Source organism: Lipomyces doorenjongii (genome assembly GCF_038497915.1).
Source record: "Lipomyces doorenjongii strain NRRL Y-27504 unplaced genomic scaffold V1508scaffold_90, whole genome shotgun sequence".
Classification (NCBI taxonomy): domain Eukaryota; kingdom Fungi; phylum Ascomycota; class Lipomycetes; order Lipomycetales; family Lipomycetaceae; genus Lipomyces; species Lipomyces doorenjongii.
Window position 1 is genome coordinate 1 of NW_027118157.1, and position 22,328 is coordinate 22,328.

Here is a 22,328-nt window from a genome sequence, read left to right on the forward strand (position 1 = left end):
TTACCATGGAGGGTTATAAGCTTGGACGCCAGGAAAGTAATGTGGTTATATCTATCAATGGCCTCCAGCATGCAAGCTTTGAAACGCTGACCAAACTCTGTGTCGCAAATGAACATGCTGTTGATGTTCACTTTGACGGCGAACCTTTCGGTTTGATCGCCTGGCACCAGCTCAGTCATCCTCATCCGTTTGGCATTTCGAAGGCACAGTTTGTGAGTCGGCCTTTGGTGTTCAACCAGATTACCTTCCTGGTCAACTGCACCGCAGGGGCAAGAAGCTTCAGGCTTATCTAGAATGCAAGAGGTTATTTGGAAGTCTATACAGCTCCGCGTATTTCGACTTACACTTTCCGCGAACGGTTTCCATGTGAGACTGTGCGAAAGCAGGAAAGAAAATAGCGGTGCTAGGATGCAGGAAGATCAGCAACAGCGGGAACAGGTGGAGATATTTATAGTCAGATGAGAGGCACAGAAAGCAGAAATAATAGCCTGGGGTCTGGCATGGGAAATGAGTTGGAGACTCCCTGTAGCACGAGCATTAGCAGATTCACAGACGAGATGGCTAGATGTGTGAAGTTGAGAACCTAGTAGCTCGAAAATGTCTACGGGGGGGTCACCCAGGGTTTTGTGGGCGCTCGGTCATGTCAGTTTCGGCCGCCATTGAAAATTAAGGAGCAAATAAGACAAGGAGAGTGCGGCTCAAGTGGCGAGCCCGGGACCCGGCGCTCGACAGTGATCCTGACCTCGCCAACTTCAGAACAGGCGCATCATTATTATTAACGGCTGCCCGCGTCAAATGGGTCAGGCACAATTCAACAACTGTCTCTGAGCGCTACCAGCATCGTTTCTTGCTAGATCCGACTCCAATCAGTTGGCACGACACATCGCACAAGTCCCAGGGTAGTGGTTCAGTACATTAACAAGGGACCCTGAATGCGCAGCCAGCTAGGAAGTGCTGAGGCTAGATCCAGTCTGCCCCTTTCCTGGTCTATGAATGCGTGAATGGTGCATTCTGTGACAGCAAGTTTCGTCTAGGGAGATGAAAGACAGGCTGTCTTCGAGCTATCCATTTCTTCCCGCTAGCCCAGCTTCTATTTACAACCACAGCGTGCACAAACTCATCTCGCTGGCGGCTATTTTTGGTAGCCCTAACCTTGGCGGGCATTACTATGAACGAGATGAATAGTTAACACAGAATAATCGCTACACGAAGCTAATTACACAAGCAAAACAACGCGAACAATAACCGAACATATCACAAAAACAATGAAGCGCCACATATCGAACCGGACAAACGCTACAGTATCCCTCAGACAATTGCGCTAGCCTAATTAGGAAACGGAGGGTAATACATGGCAAGGTAGGGTAATGTGTCACGGCCAAATTTTTCTTTTCCCATAGTTAAGGACCAATGTACCCCCATTTTTCATTGAACAAACATTCCACCAATTTTCAATTTGGAAGTCAAAAAATACCTTTATCGAGGTTTCACCGCACAAGTAGTAGATAATTTTAGTTTGAGCCTTATAGCCACAAAACTGGTGGTGTTATTTCAAAGTTGTGATGGCATGGTACTATTGTCCGGACTAACCTTTAGGCACCAGTCCTTAACTATCTCTAGTCATAGCCAAGCGTTTTATAATAAGCACATGCCATCAACTGAGAAGACATATGTGGTGCTTGAGCCAGCATATTTACACATATTGTGTGACTTGTACAGGCTCGACGGTACTGCATCTTCAGTAGATTATGTGGTTGAAATCGATAGTGAGTAAACACAGCTGCATAGGCAGATTTCGGTGAGAAGTGACGACAAATAGTATTGCCGTTCGATAGAGAATGTTTGTCAACGCATAGCAGTCTAGCATAACACTCCATACATGCAAATCAAATATGCTGGTATCAACATAGGTAACTAACCTCTATCGTCAACTATCTACTCTAAAGCGGCCCTCAAGACATCTGGCGACGTAATCTTATCCCATGATGGTAGCTTCTCACTGACGGTGGCAGGGTCCAGCTCTGGGTAAAATGCTTTGATGGCTTTGATCACGTTATTGAACTCCACTGTATAAGCCTTGTCCGAATAATGCAATCCTAATCGTAATCAGTAATTATGAAGTAAAAGATTCAGGTGGAGACTGACCATCGTTAAGGTAGGATGTCAGCGGGTTTTGTGCTGCAAGCTCGGCCAGACCATATACAGGGTCGCCTTCCTTCCAGCCGAGATCTGCCATAATGAGATACCACATGGGAACAACTGCCACATTCAATTCCTTAGCCAGCTCAATGGCAGCGTCACAGTATTCGCGAGCCCGAAGAGTCGTGCGTTCAATGGCACGATCTTCTCTTCCGATTATTCCCTGGTGGTGGTTGTACGGGCCCGGTCCAACGATAACGATCCTGGCTCCTGCCTGCTCGGCGCTGCTCGCTATCTTTCGCAAGTTGTCTTTGTACCTGGGAATGGGAACATGCTGTGGGGCTCCAGGAACTACCGAGTCATTGGTGCCAAAAAACACAACCTAGTCAACTGTAGTTAGCAGAGTGTCTTGCGTTCGTTGGTTGATAGCTTGTACCATCAGCTTAATCTTGGACGTCGGCATCGTTTCCTGCTCGATTATTTTATCCACCATGAGCACAGCATGGTCGGAGTTGTAACCACCAAAGCCACGTTGAATGACATCAAACTTCCGACAATAAACTGAATCATGTCAGCGGAAGACTTCATTATGTCGTTCTGTAATCGAACCATTGACTTACTGTTCTGCATGGCAGGACCGAAACAGAATCCAATATCTTGATTATAGGCATACTGGGTAATCGAATCGCCGAAAATAAGCACTTTGTCAAAAGCAAGAGCCATCTTGAATGTGTCTGTCAAGGTGCCCTGGACGATAATGCAAAAAAATAGACATACGTGATAGCGGCAGTTCGAACCAATATATCCGTCGTGGAGTGCTTATTTTGGTTAGCTTGAATAAATATTGCCGCACGTGGTACATTCCACCTAGCGCATGTATACTTAGTATACTGGCTCACAGATGTCCAAATCTAACCTGCGGCTGCTGAAGTCTCAATTTAGCTGGCACTATCAACGGACCATGCGGTGAGACAGCTCCAGTTATAAGTAGAAAATAAAATAGAAGAGACTGTTCCTTATATTAAGACAGTCTCCGAATGTATATACGCGTCCGTAGACAATTCAAGTACGTAGATAATTCTCGCTGCCGCTACAGGAAGACGACGAGCTAGAGTTCAGTCGATATTTCGCCGTAAATTAGAGCACCAGCCGCTCCTAAGTTCAACGTCGCTACAATTCCCATTATCGGCCACGAACATCAACGGCACATCTTTGGTTCTTCGGCATTGAAAGCGTGATTCTTAGGAGCGCAAGCTAAATATTTTCTTCATTCAAAGGTGAGATAATCGCTCAGTGGTAGGACTACCATTACGCGACAGATCAGGCCCATCGCTCTATGGAGTCGTCGGCAACAGCTACTAGGGCGCAGTCACCGCCATCAATTCCTCCTAGATCATCGTCTCTTACACATTCTTGCTCCATTTCAATCAACCCTATATCACTGGTAATAAATGAGTGCATCACGATTACATCGGCAATGCGCAAGAATGCGCGATGGGCTCAGTCCGGTGTGTCAGCTATCCTCGGCACCGGTAGCCCGCCGGACGCTGCGCCTGATGCAGGAGAGGACATTAGTTTAATTTCAAGACTGGGATTGCGCACGAAAAGGACGCGTACTACGCAGGTGAGATCGGCTTGCCCTGGTGGAGGTTGGTCTTTTGTCTAGGTGCTAATCCTATTGCACAGGACAATCCACTCATGGCGGGATTCTCCAAATTGAGAGTTGACTTGGCTGAATGCCGAGGTGAGTAAACTACGCAACTTATTAGACAGGAAGTGATCATACCAATAACTATATCTTCAGATATCTCTACATTCGATACAGTGTCGCTTTTCCACCCTTTCCTGCAAGTTATTCGATCGTCGTCTATCACGGGACCGATCACGTCCCTAGCACTAAATGCCATTACCAAGTTCTTTTCGTACAGAATAATTTCGCCGTCATCGCCACGCCTACCTCTGGCTATGCAATTACTGTCGTCAGCTATCACACACTGTAGGTTTGAAGCATCGGACTCATCACAGGACGAGGTGGTTCTTCTTCGTATCCTCAGACTTATGGAATGTATGATGTGTGGCATTGGTGGTGACTTGCTTTCTGATGAAAGTGTCTGCGAAATGATGGAGACTGGGCTGAGCATGTGCTGCCAAATGCGATTAAGCGAGATGCTTCGACGGTCTGCTGAAATGTCCATGGTTACAATGTGTCAGAGAGCGTTCGAATTGCTGAAGCAAATTGAACCCGAGGAGAATTCATCAACTTTGGAGGCAATGACCAGTACAAGCAGCGGCAATATCGGCAGCGTTCAGATGGGCGAACCAGCAACTGCTGAGCCAAATAGCGCACCAGGACCGGAGTCACCGAACCCTTCCACACCTGAGTTCACTCCAACGGCTGGTCAAAAGCCAGATGGCAATGCATATTCAAACGTTGATTTGAAACCATACGGTTTACCATCTGTTCGAGAGCTTTTACGTGTGCTTATTTCTCTCCTAGACCCTCACGATAGACAGCATACTGATACGATGCGCGTTATGGCTCTAAGAATTATTGATGTCGCTTTTGAAGTTTCAGGGTTGACGATTGCCACTCATGTGTCGCTGCGGAGTTTGGCTGTCGATGACCTTTGCCGCCATTTGTTCCAATTACTGAGATATGATTCACCACAAATATTGCAGACTTCTCTTCGTGTTTCTTCTACAATCTTACACACACTGCGACCTCATCTCAAACTTCAACAGGAACTTCTGCTCTCGTACATGATTTCCTGCCTTCATCTTCTTGTTGATATTCCGAAGGAGCCAGGAATAGATCCAATACTATATGAAGGCGTGCCATTGACGCCAAAGGTTCTGTTGAGATCATCGTCCTCAGTCACAACAGGAAGTTCATCTGGTACGAGTACACCGGTGCCAGTCAAGGAGCGGCAAAGGTTGGGTATGGAAGGTGGGCAGCGGGGTCCGGATGCTAGAGAGACTATGGTGGAGTGCTTGAGCGGTCTAACTCGGATACCAAGTTTCATGGTTGACTTGTTTGTAAATTATGATTGCGATGTCGACAGGGCAGATTTATGTGAAGACCTGATCGGCTTACTGAGTAGGGTAAGTGTTTTGCTTATTCCTCTGTTTGTTTACGATTAACGATCATAGAACGCCTTTCCGGATGCCGCTGCGTGGTCAACTCCTAATGTTCCACCTCTATGTCTTGATGCGCTGCTTTCGTACGTGTCTTTCCTGGCCGACCGTCTTGATATGCCACCGAAGATAAAGCCAAATTATCCAACCGTGAAGCAGCTTATGGAACAACGAGATAAAAAGCAATTAATCATCCAAGGCACGTCAAAATTTAATGATGATCCCAAGAATGGAATACAGTTTTTGGTGGAGAATGGGATCATCGATGACGCGTCTAATCCAAAATCGATCTCAACGTTCCTGCGCAACACATCCCGAATCAGCAAGAAACTACTCGGTGAATTCTTGGCTAAACCTTCTAATAAGGACATACTGGACTGCTTTATAGATAGCTTTGATTTTACGGACAAGCGAATTGATACAGGGTTGCGGGAGTTACTTGAGAGTTTTAGATTGCCCGGAGAAGCTCAGCAAATTGAGCGAATTGTTGAAAAGTTTTCGGAGAGATATTGTGAGTTTGGTCCCAAAGAAGTGGCCAACAAAGATGCCGCATTCGTTCTCAGTTATTCAGTGATTCTGCTTAATACCGATCTTTACAATCCTCAAGTTCGAAACAGAATGACATTAGAGCAGTACAAACGCAATCTGAGGAAGGTCAACAATAATGAGGATTTCGTTCCAGAATATTTGGAAGCCATCTACAACGCGATTAAGAATCAGGAGATTATCATGCCAGAAGAACATAATAATCAAGCTGGCTTTGATTACGCTTGGAAAGAGCTTCTTCAAAAAGCCAACTCGTCGGGTGAACTGTTCGTATGCGATGATACAAGTATTTACGATGCAGAGATGTTCCGTGCAACTTGGAAGCCGGTTGTGGCAACTCTTGCATACGTGTTCACTTCAGCGACAGATGACATGGTCTTCATGCGTGTGATTACGGGGTTCGATCACTGTGCGCGAATAGCTACGCGATATAACATTTCGGATGCGCTAGATCATATCATTCTTTGTTTGTCGAAGATTTCGACGTTGACCGCTGAGCCATCGGCGACAAGTAGTGCCGACTCAACTGAAATACAGGTTGATGGCAGCAGTATCACAGTCAGCGACCTTTCAGTCAGATTCGGCAAAAACTACAAAGCCCAACTAGCGACGGTCGTGCTTTTTAGAGTTGTTCGAGGAAACGAATATCTAGTTCGATCAGGATGGCGCGAAATAATTCACATATGGCTCAACTTATTTGCCAATTCACTCATATCTCCGTACTTCTCCGAACTACAAGACAAACTAGATGTCCCAGCGATTCCGATGGTTACTCCAGGAAACGTGATCAAACGAAATGATCCTAAGGACAGCAGCATCTTTTCGACACTGTCATCGTATCTGTCTAGTTATGCGGTGGATGGACCGCCAGAACCGTCGGATGAGGAACTCGAAAGCACGTTGTGCACTGTTGACTGTGTGAATTCGTGTAACTTGAGCGAGATTTTTGACAATATCTCGGCACTCGATTCCGGCAAAGTCCAGTACATGCTGCAGTCCCTATTAGAGGAGGCAATGCTATTACAGCAGCGAAGACCGTTTCTCTCGTTACGGAATGAATTCAACAATGATGCGGCGCTATCAATTAGCGGCCAATCGCCACAGCTCTCCACATCAGTTGAGAAACTGAACCTGCCCTCCTTCGCTCCATTGAGCATATACGTTCTCGAGATGGCTACGTGTCTCGTTTTGAAGGACGCCGAATGCTTGGCTATGCTACGGCCAAAGCTAATGGCAACATTTACAGCAATTCTGAGAAATGCAGGCAACGTGTATCCTGTAGTTATTGGCCGAGTAATTTGCTACATGCTAGCGATTTTGCGACGAGTTATTGATGAGTACACCACATCTCCAAGTGAAGAGAAACTGGCAGATATCAAGAAACTGGTGGGGGAAATATTCTTATCTGCGGCTTCTGTCGATAATGATATTCTGAAAGAAAGTGGCCCAGTTTCTGCCACTGGCATTGTGTATTGCTTCCGAAACTGTCCAGATAATATTAAGATGATCTTACTGGATGCGCCCGAACAAGCATTTTGGAAAACGTTGGAATCGCTACTTGAGAATCCGGAAGCTGCGTCTGTTATTTTCGAAGTTGTTGAGGAGATAACCGGCATACCGGATAGCGATGGTGAATTTCAGGTCAAGAATGAGGAGGACAGCACGAAATTGCGGCTCATACACAACAGCGCCAACTTCCAAGCAGTGATAGATCTCCTTGGTGCGTTCGCGAGTGCTGGAAGCGTGGGCAGTGAATGGGAACAGCGCCATGATCATCGAAGTGGCTCTATACGTCGCTTAGGTCGTTCATCTACGCCTCCGATAACCAATCTGGCTGCCAGTGCAAATATAAACGGTCGAGGAGAGTCAGGTGGTTCACGAGGCGTAGAAGGTGTTGATCGCCGGAATTATAGTGCAATTAAAGGATCAGGAAGTGGAACAGGTAATAAGCAAGCCAGCGAGGATAGCTGGCGAGGTAGTACCGTTATCAATGGGAAGCGCATGACTGCGGCAGAGGTTAATGCTGCCGTTGCGGCGGGCACGTACCCAGGGATGCAGAGACCGTATGTAGACATCGTCGAGCGGGCAGTGAAGGCCGTGAAGATGATTAATGCATTCCGAAGTCAAGTGACGGATCTTATCACGGAGTTGAAGCTTGAAAGAAACGACGGTATGCACTCTACCACTTTGTACGATTGTACTTATTGCTAATCGCATACTAGGCTGGACTACATTCTGGTTCCCGGTATTAGATGGATTATTGCTTCAGTGTTTAAATGCATGTAGGGAAGTCAGACAGCAAGCGTTCGGATCTCTGCAGCGAACACTTCTTTCTCCTGAGTTGTCCGCGACCTACGACGGTTTTGAATGGACCGCTATTTTCGGAACGGTATTGTTCCCACTGATAGCGGGTCTCTTGCGACCAGAAGTATATCAATCAGATCCTCGTGGAATGGGCGAAACAAGGTTACAGGCCGCGTCCTTACTGTGCAAGGTTTTCTTATATTATTTGGAGCGATTGTCGGGATGGGAAGGCATGCTTGATCTGTGGTTGCAGATACTAGACATGATGGACCGTCTGATGAACAGCAGTCCGCGGGATAACTTAGAAGAAGCAGTCGCTGAGTCACTTAAAAATGTATTGCTTGTCATGAGTTCTTCTGGGTACCTGGTTCAGCCCGAGAAGGCACCAGGGGATAATAGAAGACTCGAGCTGTGGGATCAGACTTGGAAAAGGCTTCAACGATTTTTGCCTCCCGCGATTTTAGACTCCCTACCAGGATCGCTTCCGGGCAATATTGCCACCGCCGTGGATCTTCCTGCAGCGGAAGGTAGCTCAGAGCCCATCGAAGGTTGAGACAAGTGGCATGATTGGTTGTTGTTAAATATGAAAGAAGAAACGAGGATGAAGGTATGTGATAGACTGTACGGAAGGCATGTTAATTTGTTGCATTTTATCCGTATGTATATTATATAAAGAAAATATATGAGAATCATTATGTACATGTTACAAATTTCGATAATTATGGGTCGGCACTCGAGAACGTCAAAACCTGAGCCGCACAACTCTTAAGTATAGAGATCGCTACAATACCACGACCCACCACCAGTGCGATCGAAATGCCTCAATTACTCTCCAAATCTTTGAAGGTGGCACTTGTGCAACTAGCTGCCACCGCGGATAAAGCTCGAAATTTGTCCCGCGTTAAAGAGCACGTTCTGAAAGCAGCATCGAATGGCGCACAACTGATCGTGCTGCCAGGTCAGTTCTAATCGCCAAATATGGTTCGTACTTTACGATAGAATACTCATGAAATAATGCTGCAGAATGTTTTAACTCGCCATACTCGGTTACTGCATTTCCGCAGTATGCTGAGTATATTCCTTCCGGAGAGACCACGACATTCTTGTCGTTGCTAGCCAGAGAAACATCAACCTACCTCGTCGGTGGCTCCATTCCAGAGCGTGACGATACGGGCAAGCTATTCAATACGAGTCTGAGCTTCTCGCCCTCTGGAGAATTAATCGCCAAGCACCGCAAAGTGCACCTCTTCGACATTGATATCCCAGGCAAGATCACGTTCAAGGAATCAGAGGTTTTAACCGGGGGTGACAAAGTGACTGTCTTTGACATTCCGCCGTATGGCAAAGTCGGGCTGGCAATTTGCTATGATATTCGGTTTCCTGAGTTGGCGTCTATTGCGGCGAGAAAGAAGGGCGTGTTTGCTATGATTTATCCGGGCGCGTTTAATACGACGACAGGTCCGCTGCACTGGGAGTTGCTTGGAAGGGCGCGAGCGGTGGACAATCAGATTTACGTGATCATGTGCTCGCCGGCTAGAGATTTGAGTGCTGGATATCATGCGTATGGTAGCTCGATGGTTGTGGACCCTAATGCGGTTATCCTCGCTAAGGCGAATGAAGGCGAGGAGATTGTGTATGCGCAGTTAGAGTCAGGAAGGATTGAAGAAGTTCAGAGTGGTATTCCGGTAACAACTCAGAGAAGATATGATGTCTATCCGGATGTCAGCGAAAAAGTTGAGCCATCAGCGTTTTAAATGTGTAATAAAAGCGATCATGGTGGAGTCACCGAATGTATCAAAGTTGTTAGAGCAATGGTCAAAATAATATAGGTAGCGTTTAATTCATCCTATCCTAGACTATATTATGCCTCCAGATCTTTTAAATACAAGGTAAAACAAACAAAATGAACCCTTTTCCATAATACAAAATACGCTCGCTAGCCGTTTATTTCTTCTTGCTGACACCGACAGTCTTGCCCCTTCTACCGGTAGTCTTGGTGTGCTGACCTCTGACACGGAGACCCCAGTAGTGTCGCAGACCTCTGTGGGCGCGAATCTTCTTCAGTCTCTCAAGATCGTCACGGAGCTTGGAGTCAAGCTGGTTAGCGAGCACCTGGGAGTCCTTGCCGTCGACGAAGTCGCGCTGACGGTTAAGAAACCATGCGGGAATCTTGTACTGAGTGGGATTCTGGATAATGGTAACAATTCGCTCAAGCTCTTCAACGGTAAGCTCACCGGCTCTGCAATCCTATCGTTAATATATGCTGTGCAATTGTGTGCTTATAAATTCAAATTTACCTCTTGGTCAAATCAACATCAGCCTTCTTGCAAACAAGGTTGGAGTAACGGCGACCAACACCCTAATATTTATTAGTATGCTTGCCCTGAATTGCTATCAACAGTGACTCTGCATCTGTACATACCTTGATCAAAGTAAGAGCGTACATAATCTTGATCTTACCATCAACGTTGGTGTTGAGGAGACTATACCCGCACCATCAGCAAATATATTTTAAATAAACTAAATATCCTCCGTATAGCTTCACACTTTGTAACGCATAGACATGCATATTCGAAATCGTGCGGATTCTTTCCGATATTCAAAGTAAAATATGACATACCGCAAGATGTGCTGGAAGTTGCCCTTTTCTGAGACAACGAATGACTAAACAGCGTTTCGTTAGCGCTCACGTTTAACAATCACGCTTCTGCCATATATTGCATTGTAAACATACCATTTTTGACGATGTGATTGACCGATGAAGTACAGAATAAAGTGGTCGCTAAGCCAGCGGATCCTTACACTACTGACTTTCACGACTTGTCGGTGAGGCGCGGATGTGTGGTGGGTCTACACGTGCATTGGGAACGAACGACTGGCGAAATAACCCTACGAAAAAGCAGTCACGGCCGTGTCCTGGGTCTCATGTTAAACCCTTCAACGTCCCGGGTAACTCTCCAAGTCGATCCTTCCAGTAATTATAGGAACTTCGCCTTAAATATACGTGGAGTTAGATATGTCACTGGGGACTGCTGTACGATCTTCACTCTATATGATATGATTGGCGACTTCGTAAATCACTTGATAGATTGCCAAACTTAATGTTAGATAATTTAGTCCCACGTAGCCACATGCAACGTATCGCACTGGGAATTGGGAACATATACAAATGGGCTGGATACGTGGGCTGGCGGGGTTAAATTCCAGTTCGAGTAAATATACGACAGTAATAGGTTGTCGCTATTGTATTGACATCGAGTACATTGACAAACTCCTCACAACGCCTCTTCACCCTCCTGAATAACTGCCATATCGAGGACTTCGAGATTCGCACGGCCTTTACTCTCGTTTCGTAGAAGGTCTCCAATTTCACGGTACTTACCTGGCTCGATGAAGCCCACGCAGTCCCACTCTTGAGACCAACTTTCATCTTCTATTTCTTCTATTAAGGTAACGACTGTATCTCTGTACTTCTTCGCTTCTTTGGCATTTCCGAACACTCGTATGCGCATGCGAGCCCGCGCAATAGGAATAATCTGCTTTGCGACAAGCTGCTTAATGGCGTCCAGGGCCTGTGCCTTCGCGCTCTTATTCGCAGTAATATTTATCCCGAGCTCTGTCAGTGCTTTCTCTATGATCGTAGTGGGATATGGCCGCTTAGTGCTCGGGTTGACACATTTTGACGCCACGAGATCGATGACAGTGGCATGTTGCTGCTGAAGTTTCGCGTGCCGTTCCTTTTCACCGACCTGCAGCTCGCCCTTCTTGAGGATTTCGAGGATGATCTTGTCGGTGTCTGTTGTGCCGAAACTGGCTTTGAGATCTTCATTTGGGGCGACTTGACCTTTGGAAACGTTTAAAAATACGTTCGGAATCTGGAGAACTTCGTCGAGATCAGTCTCACTGTAACACATGTGAAAACGTTAGTAGAGTAGCTACGTCAACCTTTAGATCAATACATGAAGGGTAGTAGCATACACTCCGGATCTCCAGTCTTGCACTTTGTTTTGATAGCATGCCAACTCGAAACGACGCTTGCCTACATACGACAGTGTTAGTGCTGAGGACATAAGATAGATCCGGCGATCCCCAGTGGAGAGAACCAAACAGAAGCACCTTTTCGCATGCGAACAAGCGATACGTTTGTCAGCTTGATTTGATTAGACGGTTGTTGGATCGGCATTGTGAGGCGCTATAGCGCGGGCGTGGACTGATTAAGTGGTGATTGTGGACTCTCTTTGCAATACGGCGAGAACTTTATCGTCAAAATTGCGGTTGGGACTTTGATTGTTGATAAACGTTATTTGACACGTTGATTACAATCTTCCCAACTTTTAAGATATTTAGATTTAGACAGACTCAAAGCCTCATCTGCCGGTATTAGAAATAAAATCACTGCTATCTACATAAGCAAATGTAATCATAAACAAGTGAGTGATGTTCGAGTCGGATGTGATTGCAGGGCCAAGGTCCACGCGCTGGCTAATGTGACGACTGTACGATGACAAATATTTAAGTGTTAGGTTTGTAACTCGCCAGGGACACATACTAGCCTGGCACTTGTCAGGATTCATTCGGGATCACGCCTCAGACACTGGCGGATGGGTTCCGAGGAATGGACTAAACATGAAACGCGAACCACAGACAGCCACGGCGACGCCATTGTAACTTGCACTGCTTGTCCAGAGTACACTAAAACGTGAGAAACCCGTGCCTTCACGACGACACAGTGTATCGCTATGCCGCTGTTGTTATTTGCCCCGCAGATGGCAACAACAACAACAACATCATTGACAGCAATGTGCAATGTGCAATATTGTTGAGCATTAGTGAGACCCGACGAAACGGGCAGATTGGCATAAGCGTGCAATTCAGAGTGCGCGGTCAGGGGGGGCGTGCGGCGTGAGACGTGACGTCAAGGTGCAGCAAGTCCTCGTTCTTCTAATGTAAGCACGGGCGCGTTCGCGGCGTTGTCGCCATCGACGTTGCAATATTGCCAGTTCTGTTAAGCGATATAATAGTCTTCCTCTGGCTTGCTCGCTTCCACGTCACACACTATTCAGTACATCATGACGACCGGAAAGGCGAGTTCAAAGTACATTCTGGGTATTCTGCAACCCGATTGCGACTATGAAGATGTCACAGGTATGCTCTTCTTGTGATCGGAATTAGTATGTGCTGATTAACCAATGTTTACAACAAGGAACTGTTGCTATGATAGCTCATGATGAGCCGACCAAGTCTGGTCATACCGTCTCTGACTATGTGAATGAGAACTCCGGCCGGTCGAAAAGGCCGGAGAAGACTAAGAACGGTATAATTCTCCATCCTCAGCCAAAAGATGACCCAAATGATCCCCTGGTATGTTATTCCGCTTCATATCATTCGCAAGCCACGACCACAACTGACCGTACCACAGAACTGGCCTACGTGGAGGCGCGACATGGCATTGGCGGTCATTGGTTTCCACTGTATGGTCGGTGGTGGACAAACTCCTATCTTGGCCGCTGGATTCTCAACCCTGGCAGCAGAGTTTAACGTATCTCTGTCAACATTGGCCTATCTTGTTGGAGGATATATGCTGGCACTCGGATTTGGGTATGTGAGTAACTATTTATTCGAAGGGATGGCGCTAACGTCGATTTGAGCTCCGTTATTATGTCGCCGACCGCGATTTTGTACGGAAAACGTTTGACCTATCTTCTAGGCACTGTCATATTCTTAGCCTCCGCACTCTGGGCCGGTGGCTCGTCTTCTTTCGCATCTCTACTTGCAGCGCGAATTGTGATGGGTTTTGGTGTGGCTCCTTGCGAGTCACTGCCTTCGGCGACAATTGCTGAGATATATTTCCTTCACGAGCGTGCATACCGACTGGGGATCTATACCCTTCTCTTGCTCGGTGGCAAGAACATTGTCCCTCTAATTTCTGGATTTATTATAAGTAACCTTGGATGGAACTGGGTATTTTGGATAGTTGCCATTATTGTGGGGTTTGATTTTGTTATGATTTTTTTATTCGTTCCCGAAACTTGGTTCGAGCGTAATCCCATCCCCCATGATAAACGAAGCCAGATGGAGACTGCCAGTGCTCGAGAAGCGGTTAGTATTACTGGTAGCATAGTACTAGCGCACATGAATGACAATTTTTTAGCGCGCTCTCTCTTTTAAATCGCGATCGCGATCGTCACTGCACACTAGTTTGTCAGCATATCCAGAGTACTACACACGGCAATACAGTGGCATCGATGAGCGAGTAGTTCTAACAGATATGCCAATGTCTGAAGAGGAAAAGTCGCTAAATGACGAGATGGCCAATTCATCGGAACCGCTTTCCGTGACACATCCACCCCTGGCTGTCGCTCCTCAGAGAAGTATTTCTACGGTTGGCATGGATAGCGGTCTACCATCTCCACGCAGTGCGATTTCTAGTCTTCCTTCGCCTCCAGCGTCGCCTGTACGGCATGCTCATTTTAGAACAATTGATGACGCTGAAGCCGATGCTGTATTCAGCATTTTGTCTGCACAAAATCCGAAGAAGTCGTTCCAGGACCAGCTTGCTATTACGAACGGTCGCTTGTCGAAGGATCCCTGGTGGAAGGCCGCGCTGCGACCTCTTGTTCTCTTTGCATATCCGGGCATCCTATTTTCGACCCTCATGTATGCCCTAAGTGTCGTCTGGCTTATCGTAATGTCCGAGTCCGTTTCGGAGGTCTTCCGGCAACGGCCATACAATATGAGCTCTACCACTGTGGGTCTCCTCTACATAAGTCCGTTCGTCGGTGGAATTTTAGGTACTGCCGTTGCCGGCAAAATATCCGATATGATTGTTAGGGTCATGACGAAACGAAATAACGGAACGTACGAGCCTGAGTTCCGATTGCTGATGGTTGTCGCCGTTGCCGTTAGCGTTGCGATTGGGTTGATGGGATTCGGCTGGTCCGCGCATGACGATGATATTTGGGTAGTTCCTACTGTGTTCTTTGGAATTATTAGTTTTGGATGCTGCTTGGGCAGCACGACAGCTATTGTAAGTCCAACCGTGCAATGACGGCTTCGGAACCGTAACTGACAAGGTCCAGACATTTGCAGTAGATTCATACAAAATGTATGCCGGCGAAGCTCTTGTGACGCTGAACCTAACCAAAAATGTGCTGGGCTTCGCGTTCTCTTTATTTACAAACACTTTCATCGAACATGCAGGCACGAAGACTACTTTCATCACGTTCGGGTGCATTCAACTGTTTGTGTGTTTACTCGCCGTTCCGCTGTATATGTTTGGAAAGGTTTTGCGGCGGTGGACGGATCAGAAACAGTTGATGCGGTATCTTAGCTAAAAAGTTGTGCGTTACTTGGTTTCGTGTTCATTGTTGTTGTATAGAAGTCTGTATGATTTTGCTATCGTAATCTTGGCATATTTTAGTCACGATGACGCGTGTTGTTTGATTAGTGTTAAATTTTGGTTTGTAATGGGTTCGCTGTAATGGGTTCGGCATGTATTTATGACCTTTAGCTTTGGGTGGGAATTGTGGGTGAGAAATATGTTGCATAATTCGGTAATTCGATTCATGGAAATGCTGAAAGGCAGGAAGGTGGATCATGACGCCGCACTGTCCCAATTTTATTTCTCCCTCTGTGACCGAGTTATGCCATTATCCTCTGAAGATATTGGCCTTCATACCGACGGTCATAAGAGTAATAACCAACCTTGGTCTTCAGTCAGATCGAGGTGTGGTATTCCAGCAGTAACTGGACTAATAAATGCGACTTGATATTTAATTCTTGCCACCGGTGGATGTTTTTTGTTACAATGGAGAAAAAAAAAATTGCAGCGTATTTTATTCCTAATTAAAAATAGCGCAAACCATGTAAACCCTGATTACAACTTGTCATCTAGCTCTGCGCCACTAGATCAAGGTAGTTCTGCGCGACCTCTGTCACCTGTTTGTCCAAACCGGCGAATGTCAATCCGAACACCTTCTCCGTCTTTGTAACATCCATTTTCAGCTTCTTCGTCGGTTGTCTGCCATCGTTGGGTAGTATGCCCTTGTTAACAGCATCCGGGAAGTTCTTGCTGATGACGTCAATAGCGTCGCTGAACGTGGTGCCATCAATGCCCCCGGAGTTGGCAGGGTAGTCCTGGTTGCCTGGAATTTTGGGATCGAGGGCACGGACATGGAGGCTAGCAACATCGTTCAGGTAAACGGTACAGCCAGGCAGCGGGGCAGGATTCTTGAAGCCGAGAACTTGGCCGAACACTAAATGATTTGTACCTTTGGCGAAATCCTCGACGGTAGTAACTAGTTCGTTCTTGCCAATGATGAAGGACGGCAACAAATTGATAACATCGAATCCAGGTTTCATTCGGGCAACAAAGTCATGAGTGGCTGCCAAAGCACGGACTTTCGAATCGGCATAGGCTTCGAATTCTAGCTTGTACGGACCGGGATTAAATGGGACCTTCAACTGGCCATCGAAAACCTTGCCTGACTCTGCGAACATTTCCATAAACGGGATCGTGGCGACTACTGAAGATGTGATCACGACGCGCTTGATCCCGGGCGTCCGTTGAGCAGATTCAAGGATGCCAATGGTGCCTCTGAGAGCGGGGCGAATAATCTGATTCTCGAAATCATCTGTGATGCCCGATGTGAGAGGGGATGCACAGTGAATGATATACTTCACGCCTTTTACGGCAGCATCATATGCGCCGTCAGCTAGGATGTCCGGGACTATTGTGAAGGTGACGTTGGACCCCGAGTTGAGGGCCTTGATGGACGGAGCAGCGATAATATCGTTAGCTTTAGCTTGGCTCCGTACAGCGACGCGAGCATTGTATCCTGCTTCAAGAGCAAGTACCAGCACGCGAAAGCCTAGGTGACCACTGGCGCCGGTGATCAAAACGAGATCTCCTGCCATTCGATAGTTGGACTCTACCTGGAACGAGAACGATCAGTAGCGTTTCTTGGTGGACAAAAGGCACGACAGAGACTTGTGGATTGACTGCTCGAACTGCTGTCTCTGTATAAGGACTATGTGCTTAGCGTAACAGAATTATAGAAGGAATTCGATGCAATGCCGTATATTTTCTTCAGATCAAACCAGTGGACTAGACCCTCCTTAAATACATATCTTGCTGTGTGACAACGTGGCATCACACATCGAACACATGTCCGTAAGCAATTACAGGCTTCGAGTTGCTCTTTCCACAATCTTCTGAAATTACCAATATAGATTATTCATCCGAAACTGTCTCCCACGAGACATTGACGCCCATCACGAGCCGCACCCAACGCCATATTATGCAGATCTATTTATTATATTGCCATGTGAATTACTGGTGGTAGGTAGCAGAAAGAAGTCAGCTCAGCTCAAATTTCACTTCCATAAATGCAAATCTAACATACAATTATCTAGTATATGTACAAAACTGCAAAATATACAAACACATTGCGACCAGACAAGAATTGTGCACACCCGCACCGAAGAGGGCGCAAAGGGGAAACAGAGACACGTCCCACTTAGAGCTCCTCTATAAGAGTATAGCGGTATATTTGCCTCCATCCACTCAGTACGGTCAATATTGCTCAAAGCCCTGCGTTGGAGTGTCCGCTTCCGAGGGGAGTGCGTAGGAACCATCTATCACAAATCGACATTTAAAGTTCCGTGATCTATCGTAATCGACTTGGGGAACACCCAAGAGCCCGGCAACGAGAGCTATTACCCAACTATTGATGCCAAGCGTGGCTCTGTAACTGAAAGACAGTTGCTAGCCGAGTCTGCGACTCCGACAAAAAGCTGCAGCTTACTTGAAGGCGTAGGTTGATTTAGGGGCCAGTCCACTAAATCGAACCCTGGGTACTATAATGGTCCCGATCGATGTAGATAGTGACCATCTCTTGATTATATATGGCCACCATCGTGAACATAAGATAGAGGACGGTTCCTGCGAGATCGCTGGTAATAATGACTTTATTTAATGTATACAAGGTAACCCACACACACACACTGTCTCTCTTTATATATATCCCAAACAACTCATTCATAGGCGATCTAATATCACATAGACAACCATTTGATTGTCTTCCTTCATTCATCCCACATGGAATCCAAGTTTCCGACGCAAGTTGATCCTAGGCCCCACTCCATTAATACGATTAAGTACAAAAGGTAATATAAGTACATGCACATGTGAAGAAAACAAATGCCAGAAACTTTGAAAAATAAATAGACATTAACGAAATGCGCAGCAAGAAGATAAATATCAATCTAAGCATATAACGCGGTATTCTGCCAAACACGTGCTTAAAAAAATCCGAGACCGTTTATAGCATGACCAGACACAAAAAAACACAAAAAAAAACCCAAACATTAGTTTACTTCGACTCATCGCTATCATCTAGTGGTTCACCGAGAGCCTCGGCGACTTCCAGCTCGGTAGTTTTGAGGTCAGAAAGACCGTACCAGGTGATGAAACCCATTCCGACGAATGCAGAAATGCAAGAGAAGACCATGGCGACGATACCCCTGGCGGTGAAACCTGCTGGAAGTGGTTTCGGCTGGAGCTTCTCACCGGTGAGATCCAAAAGGTTGACGGTATTGCCAGCGGCGTTTCCCTCGTAGGCGTAACCACCTGCCTTGCAAGCAGCGTAGTGATCCTCGGGAATAACCTGCCGAGACTGGATCTCGAGCGGAGCCTCGACCAAAACCAAGGCGAGACCCTGTTCCAAATGCCATTCGATGTGGCAATGGAAAAACCAAACGCCTGGGTTGTCGGTCTTAAAGCGGAGTACGAAGTAGCCCTGCGGTCGCACGTAGACCGTATCTCGACGCATAGGATATTGGTTAACGGTGCCGGGGTTCGCGGGGTCGTAGGACAAGAAGGTGTTATCGTCAGGAGAAGCTTCGGAACGCTCGACGACCTGGAAGGTGTGACCGTGCAAGTGGAAAGGATGTGTACCAGGATCTAAATTGTTCAAGACAATCTCGACAACTTCCTGGTAGCCAAGTACGTAGGTGTGAGTGTTTGTACCATAGACGGTGGCATCCGTCGATAAGTTGCCGGAAGACATTACGGTATAGAGAGTGGGAACTTTAGGAGCAACATAACTGATGTCGTTGAAGAAAGCGTAGTTGACACCATCGCCCAGATTGTCCATACTAACGGAGACAGACACCTGGTAGTCAGGCTCGTATGGCAGCTCCTTTTCGACAGGCACAAGGTTGAAGTCATCATAAAAGTCATACTGGTCAATCACGACAGGCTCCGGGAAATCCGCGTTCTCGTCATAAGTCAACCAGCCGGTGACGTTCCAGACAAGACTATCAGGGACAGTGTCCATCATGGTAGTGTCGAACGAAGCAATCATAGGAAAGTTCTTGTCAGTGGAGTTCTTGGTGGTCAAGAGAATGGTGTACCGCTGGGCGACGGTGATGTAGATCATCGACGCATCAGTCGGCTCAACATAGATACCGTCAACCTCGACAATCTTGAAATCATGGTCCTCGAACCAGATGTATTGAGAAACAAGCGCACCCATGTTGACGATACGGATTTTGTAAGTCTTGTTGGGCTCGACCTTGAACTTGATGTTCTGAGAGTCATTGAAGAGCGCCGCATCTTGCGCGATTGTTAACGTGATCCACCGAAATAACACAACGACAACGTACCAGGAATGGGCTCGGCACCAGTAGGGTTGGTCAGAGTCAAGAACTTGTTGGCAGTCAGCCATGGGATAGACTGGTGATAGTAGTCAGACACGGACAAATAAGTATCCTCGTCGTATTGGCCGGCAAATGGCTCTTCCGGGTCGTAGACAATGAACGGAGCGCGGAAACCGTCAGGGTACTGCCCGCTATAGTGAGAATGGTACCAGTACGTGCCGGGCTGGTCGACGGTGAAATTGTAAATGATGTTGTTACCGGCGGGAACAGGACACTGGGTGACGCCGACGGGGCCATCCATTGCGTTTGTACCGTTCATGAAAAGACCGTGGAAGTGGATGGCGGTCGGCTCGTTGCCAAGGTTGTTGGTGACGTTGACGATAACACGGTCGTGAATGTTGCACTTGATTGGTGGTGGTGGCCATTCGCCGTTGATACCGATGAATGTTCTGTCGTAGTCGCCATCGGGATTTGCCTGGACCCAGTCGACCGAGAAGTCGTATTGAACGGTAGCAGCGAGAGCCGCCGTTGCGGAAGCAGTCAGAGTAGCCAGTAGCGAGAAGGCACGCATTGTGATGTGTGTGAGACTCTGGCGGGCGGTGCGAATGGTGGATGAAAACAATAGAGTGGGATCAGAGACTTCGATCGGGGAGTCGAATAATAGAGACGAGGAGGCACAGGGTAGTGTGCTTGCTGTTGTGAGACCGGTGACTTTATCCGGACGTAGTGGCCTTCAGCAGAGATAAAAGCGAGCGAGGTTGCGGTGCGGAGAGGATATAACAACTACATAACTAGCTGTTACTCTGGAGCAGGCGACCGAGTTGTGGAGCGACAAGGAGAAGACTCGGCCAGGGCCACCCGGGATGGAAAAATGCCGTTCCGTAAAATGCGTTTTGCGAGGTACTCGGTACGATCAGATAAACCTTACGCTGACTCGTTCTTGTCATGCTGCAGCAGCCCTGGCCCAGGCCATCTTGTCGAACCCCCGGTCCAGATCTCCCTCGCTCCGAAAAAGTTCCAAGCCAGTTTTGGCAATAATAAACCAACTGTGCAAACAGTATTCATAGATCACCGTTCCAAATATACGGGCAGGCATTCGCCGCCAAAGCTGTACAAGCATAATGCCACCTGGCCACCGACAAAGTCTTCGATGGAAGCGCTGCAAAGCAACTAGTCCAAATCGAGTATTGGACTATCCGAAACGGGCAATTTTGTGAGCCCCACATGGCGCGGCAGGTTTGCCGCAGGCTTGCAGATTAACATTCCGAAGGAGCTCATTTCGACCTAGCTCCTTCTGCGCCGGAGGCGGCTTAAGCTTAAGGTTTCTCATGTCTAGACCGTAAAACAAAGTCTTCCTCGGTGGTGTGATTGAGCAAAACAATAACGAGAAAACTTACGTCGCAACGCTTTTAGTTCGAGTGTTTTGCGTTGGAAAAAAAACCTTGATTAGGCCTCGAGCGCTTTGCCCTGCCTTGTTCAAGCTCGTCCAACGAAGTGCGATACACGGCGACACAAGAATCTGCGATCCGCATAATTGTGCTGGGAATCTCGTTTCATACAAACAACTATTTAGGCCATCCATTATTCGACAGTTTCCAGTTCAAAACATTTCGAGTCATGGCGATCTCGTCTGATTATTCATTCAAATTCATGCCAGCGTGTCGTCCTAAATAACATCCATCATCGGACTTCCCAACTCTGTAAAGAGGCGTTTGTTGAACCCATCTCACCGAGCATACTGCTAAACCGCGCCCAACTGATTCTACGATTCGCGTGGTGTTATCAGATCCATATTTATCTGGTGGAAGATCTAGGCTTGTTCTGTCTCTTGGCGCTGTGACAAAAACTTTTTCAAACACAAAGTTTTGCAACTTGCCAGCTCAGAACCTTCGGACTAGTTTGGCGCCGCAACATTTGCGGCTTGCTGTGAGGGACGGTTGTTGTGTGTAGTTGTGACAAACACTACACAATCACAGAATGACTTGAATACAGATTACTCAGTAATAAAATATCCCAAGAGGACACTTTTGGTTCCCGAGGTGAAAAGCCAGAACATAATTAAATATCGCTTACGATTGAAAAATCAAATAGCGCAATACGAGAACCTCCACCAGGCACGCCCAGTCTCGTGCCTCGTCCTTCTTGTCAGCGAATAACCCTCAACCCTAAAAAGCAAAGAGCGAGCCACCCGCTTGCTTACGAACGTTCGTCCAGGGCCGAGACCGCGTGACTGAGCCGCGGCAGTGGACATCGGTACCGACTTTCAAAATCAAATTTTGCATCGTAGATTTAACGTTCAAGCTAAATTCCCGGCTTAACAAGGCACAAAACACAGCCGCGTAGAGCGCGAGTGCAAGGGCTAATTTGGTGCTCGCAAATACGACTGATATTGTGCTCGTACAGCATAGATCGAGACTCATCCTAGCAAAGTTGTTGCAACGGGCAACCGCGTACGAATTGAAGAAGACTGTAGACAAATCGGACGGCTAGGATTCTGACCTCCAGAGTCCAGGCGTTTTGTCTGGTGTCCGAGTTTGATCTGA

General features: G+C 47.0%; 8 protein-coding genes across 8 annotated transcripts; 3 read left to right on the forward strand and 5 right to left on the reverse strand.

Moving 5' to 3' along the window:
- Window positions 1-1,935: 1,935 nt before the first annotated feature.
- Window positions 1,936-2,862, reverse strand: V1508DRAFT_406625 (SGNH hydrolase-type esterase domain-containing protein; the record flags this gene model as incomplete). Its single annotated transcript, XM_066938785.1, has 4 exons — window positions 1,936-2,096; window positions 2,146-2,521; window positions 2,576-2,700; window positions 2,760-2,862. 4 exons carry the CDS (start codon window positions 2,860-2,862, stop codon window positions 1,936-1,938), a joined length of 765 nt encoding a protein of 254 aa, XP_066792978.1.
- A 455-nt stretch (window positions 2,863-3,317) lies between these two features.
- Window positions 3,318-8,834, forward strand: V1508DRAFT_426012 (uncharacterized protein). Its single transcript, XM_066941519.1, has 5 exons — window positions 3,318-3,763; window positions 3,826-3,883; window positions 3,944-5,241; window positions 5,290-7,990; window positions 8,043-8,834. Exons 1-5 carry the CDS (start codon window positions 3,476-3,478, stop codon window positions 8,675-8,677), a joined length of 4,980 nt encoding a protein of 1,659 aa, XP_066792979.1. The 5' UTR covers window positions 3,318-3,475; the 3' UTR covers window positions 8,678-8,834.
- Window positions 8,835-8,914: 80 nt separating this feature from the next.
- On the forward strand, window positions 8,915-9,998 carry V1508DRAFT_464412 (carbon-nitrogen hydrolase). Its single transcript, XM_066942899.1, has 2 exons — window positions 8,915-9,082; window positions 9,148-9,998. Exons 1-2 carry the CDS (start codon window positions 8,941-8,943, stop codon window positions 9,876-9,878), a joined length of 873 nt encoding a protein of 290 aa, XP_066792980.1. The 5' UTR covers window positions 8,915-8,940; the 3' UTR covers window positions 9,879-9,998.
- On the reverse strand, window positions 9,940-11,001 carry V1508DRAFT_426015 (40S ribosomal protein uS13). Its single transcript, XM_066941520.1, has 5 exons — window positions 10,859-11,001; window positions 10,745-10,788; window positions 10,547-10,607; window positions 10,422-10,483; window positions 9,940-10,363 (listed from the first exon to the last, which is right to left on the reverse strand). The coding sequence occupies exons 1-5, from the start codon at window positions 10,859-10,861 to the stop codon at window positions 10,069-10,071; spliced, it is 465 nt and encodes a 154-aa protein (XP_066792981.1). The 5' UTR covers window positions 10,862-11,001; the 3' UTR covers window positions 9,940-10,068.
- Window positions 11,002-11,215: 214 nt separating this feature from the next.
- On the reverse strand, window positions 11,216-12,432 carry V1508DRAFT_426017 (SBDS protein C-terminal domain-containing protein). Its single transcript, XM_066941521.1, has 3 exons — window positions 12,241-12,432; window positions 12,103-12,163; window positions 11,216-12,027 (listed from the first exon to the last, which is right to left on the reverse strand). Exons 1-3 carry the CDS (start codon window positions 12,305-12,307, stop codon window positions 11,400-11,402), a joined length of 756 nt encoding a protein of 251 aa, XP_066792982.1. The 5' UTR covers window positions 12,308-12,432; the 3' UTR covers window positions 11,216-11,399.
- Window positions 12,433-13,193: 761 nt separating this feature from the next.
- On the forward strand, window positions 13,194-15,458 carry V1508DRAFT_360820 (major facilitator superfamily domain-containing protein; the record flags this gene model as incomplete). Its single annotated transcript, XM_066937159.1, has 6 exons — window positions 13,194-13,269; window positions 13,328-13,485; window positions 13,544-13,722; window positions 13,773-14,223; window positions 14,276-15,151; window positions 15,204-15,458. 6 exons carry the CDS (start codon window positions 13,194-13,196, stop codon window positions 15,456-15,458), a joined length of 1,995 nt encoding a protein of 664 aa, XP_066792983.1.
- A 495-nt stretch (window positions 15,459-15,953) lies between these two features.
- V1508DRAFT_293464 (uncharacterized protein) lies at window positions 15,954-17,269 on the reverse strand. Its single transcript, XM_066936565.1, has one exon. The coding sequence runs from the start codon at window positions 17,038-17,040 to the stop codon at window positions 16,015-16,017; it is 1,026 nt and encodes a 341-aa protein (XP_066792984.1). The 5' UTR covers window positions 17,041-17,269; the 3' UTR covers window positions 15,954-16,014.
- Window positions 17,270-18,030: 761 nt separating this feature from the next.
- V1508DRAFT_293475 (Cupredoxin) lies at window positions 18,031-20,506 on the reverse strand. The gene is made up of 2 exons (XM_066936566.1): window positions 19,792-20,506; window positions 18,031-19,741 (listed from the first exon to the last, which is right to left on the reverse strand). The coding sequence occupies exons 1-2, from the start codon at window positions 20,354-20,356 to the stop codon at window positions 18,498-18,500; spliced, it is 1,809 nt and encodes a 602-aa protein (XP_066792985.1). The 5' UTR covers window positions 20,357-20,506; the 3' UTR covers window positions 18,031-18,497.
- Between the last annotated feature and the right edge of the window lie 1,822 nt (window positions 20,507-22,328).

Excerpts from the sequence above, each read along its gene's own strand:
- V1508DRAFT_426012 (XM_066941519.1), top strand. The coding sequence starts at position 3,476 with ATGGAGTCGTCGGCAACAGCTACTAGGGCGCAGTCACCGCCATCAATT. Across the intron at positions 3,764-3,825 it reads AAAGGACGCGTACTACGCAG|GACAATCCACTCATGGCGGG; the intron begins GTGAGATCGGCT and ends CCTATTGCACAG. Across the intron at positions 3,884-3,943 it reads TGACTTGGCTGAATGCCGAG|ATATCTCTACATTCGATACA; the intron begins GTGAGTAAACTA and ends CTATATCTTCAG.
- V1508DRAFT_464412 (XM_066942899.1), top strand. The coding sequence starts at position 8,941 with ATGCCTCAATTACTCTCCAAATCTTTGAAGGTGGCACTTGTGCAACTA. Across the intron at positions 9,083-9,147 it reads ACAACTGATCGTGCTGCCAG|AATGTTTTAACTCGCCATAC; the intron begins GTCAGTTCTAAT and ends ATAATGCTGCAG.
- V1508DRAFT_426015 (XM_066941520.1), bottom strand. Across the intron at positions 10,608-10,744 it reads AACTTCCAGCACATCTTGCG|TCTCCTCAACACCAACGTTG; the intron begins GTATGTCATATT and ends GTGCGGGTATAG. Across the intron at positions 10,364-10,421 it reads GATGTTGATTTGACCAAGAG|AGCCGGTGAGCTTACCGTTG; the intron begins GTAAATTTGAAT and ends ATAGGATTGCAG.
- V1508DRAFT_426017 (XM_066941521.1), bottom strand. The coding sequence starts at position 12,307 with ATGCCGATCCAACAACCGTCTAATCAAATCAAGCTGACAAACGTATCG. Across the intron at positions 12,164-12,240 it reads GCTTGTTCGCATGCGAAAAG|GCAAGCGTCGTTTCGAGTTG; the intron begins GTGCTTCTGTTT and ends TGTCGTATGTAG. Across the intron at positions 12,028-12,102 it reads CAAGACTGGAGATCCGGAGT|TGAGACTGATCTCGACGAAG; the intron begins GTATGCTACTAC and ends CATGTGTTACAG.
- V1508DRAFT_293464 (XM_066936565.1), bottom strand. The coding sequence starts at position 17,040 with ATGGCAGGAGATCTCGTTTTGATCACCGGCGCCAGTGGTCACCTAGGC.
- V1508DRAFT_293475 (XM_066936566.1), bottom strand. The coding sequence starts at position 20,356 with ATGCGTGCCTTCTCGCTACTGGCTACTCTGACTGCTTCCGCAACGGCG. Across the intron at positions 19,742-19,791 it reads TGGTGCCGAGCCCATTCCTG|ATGCGGCGCTCTTCAATGAC; the intron begins GTACGTTGTCGT and ends CAATCGCGCAAG.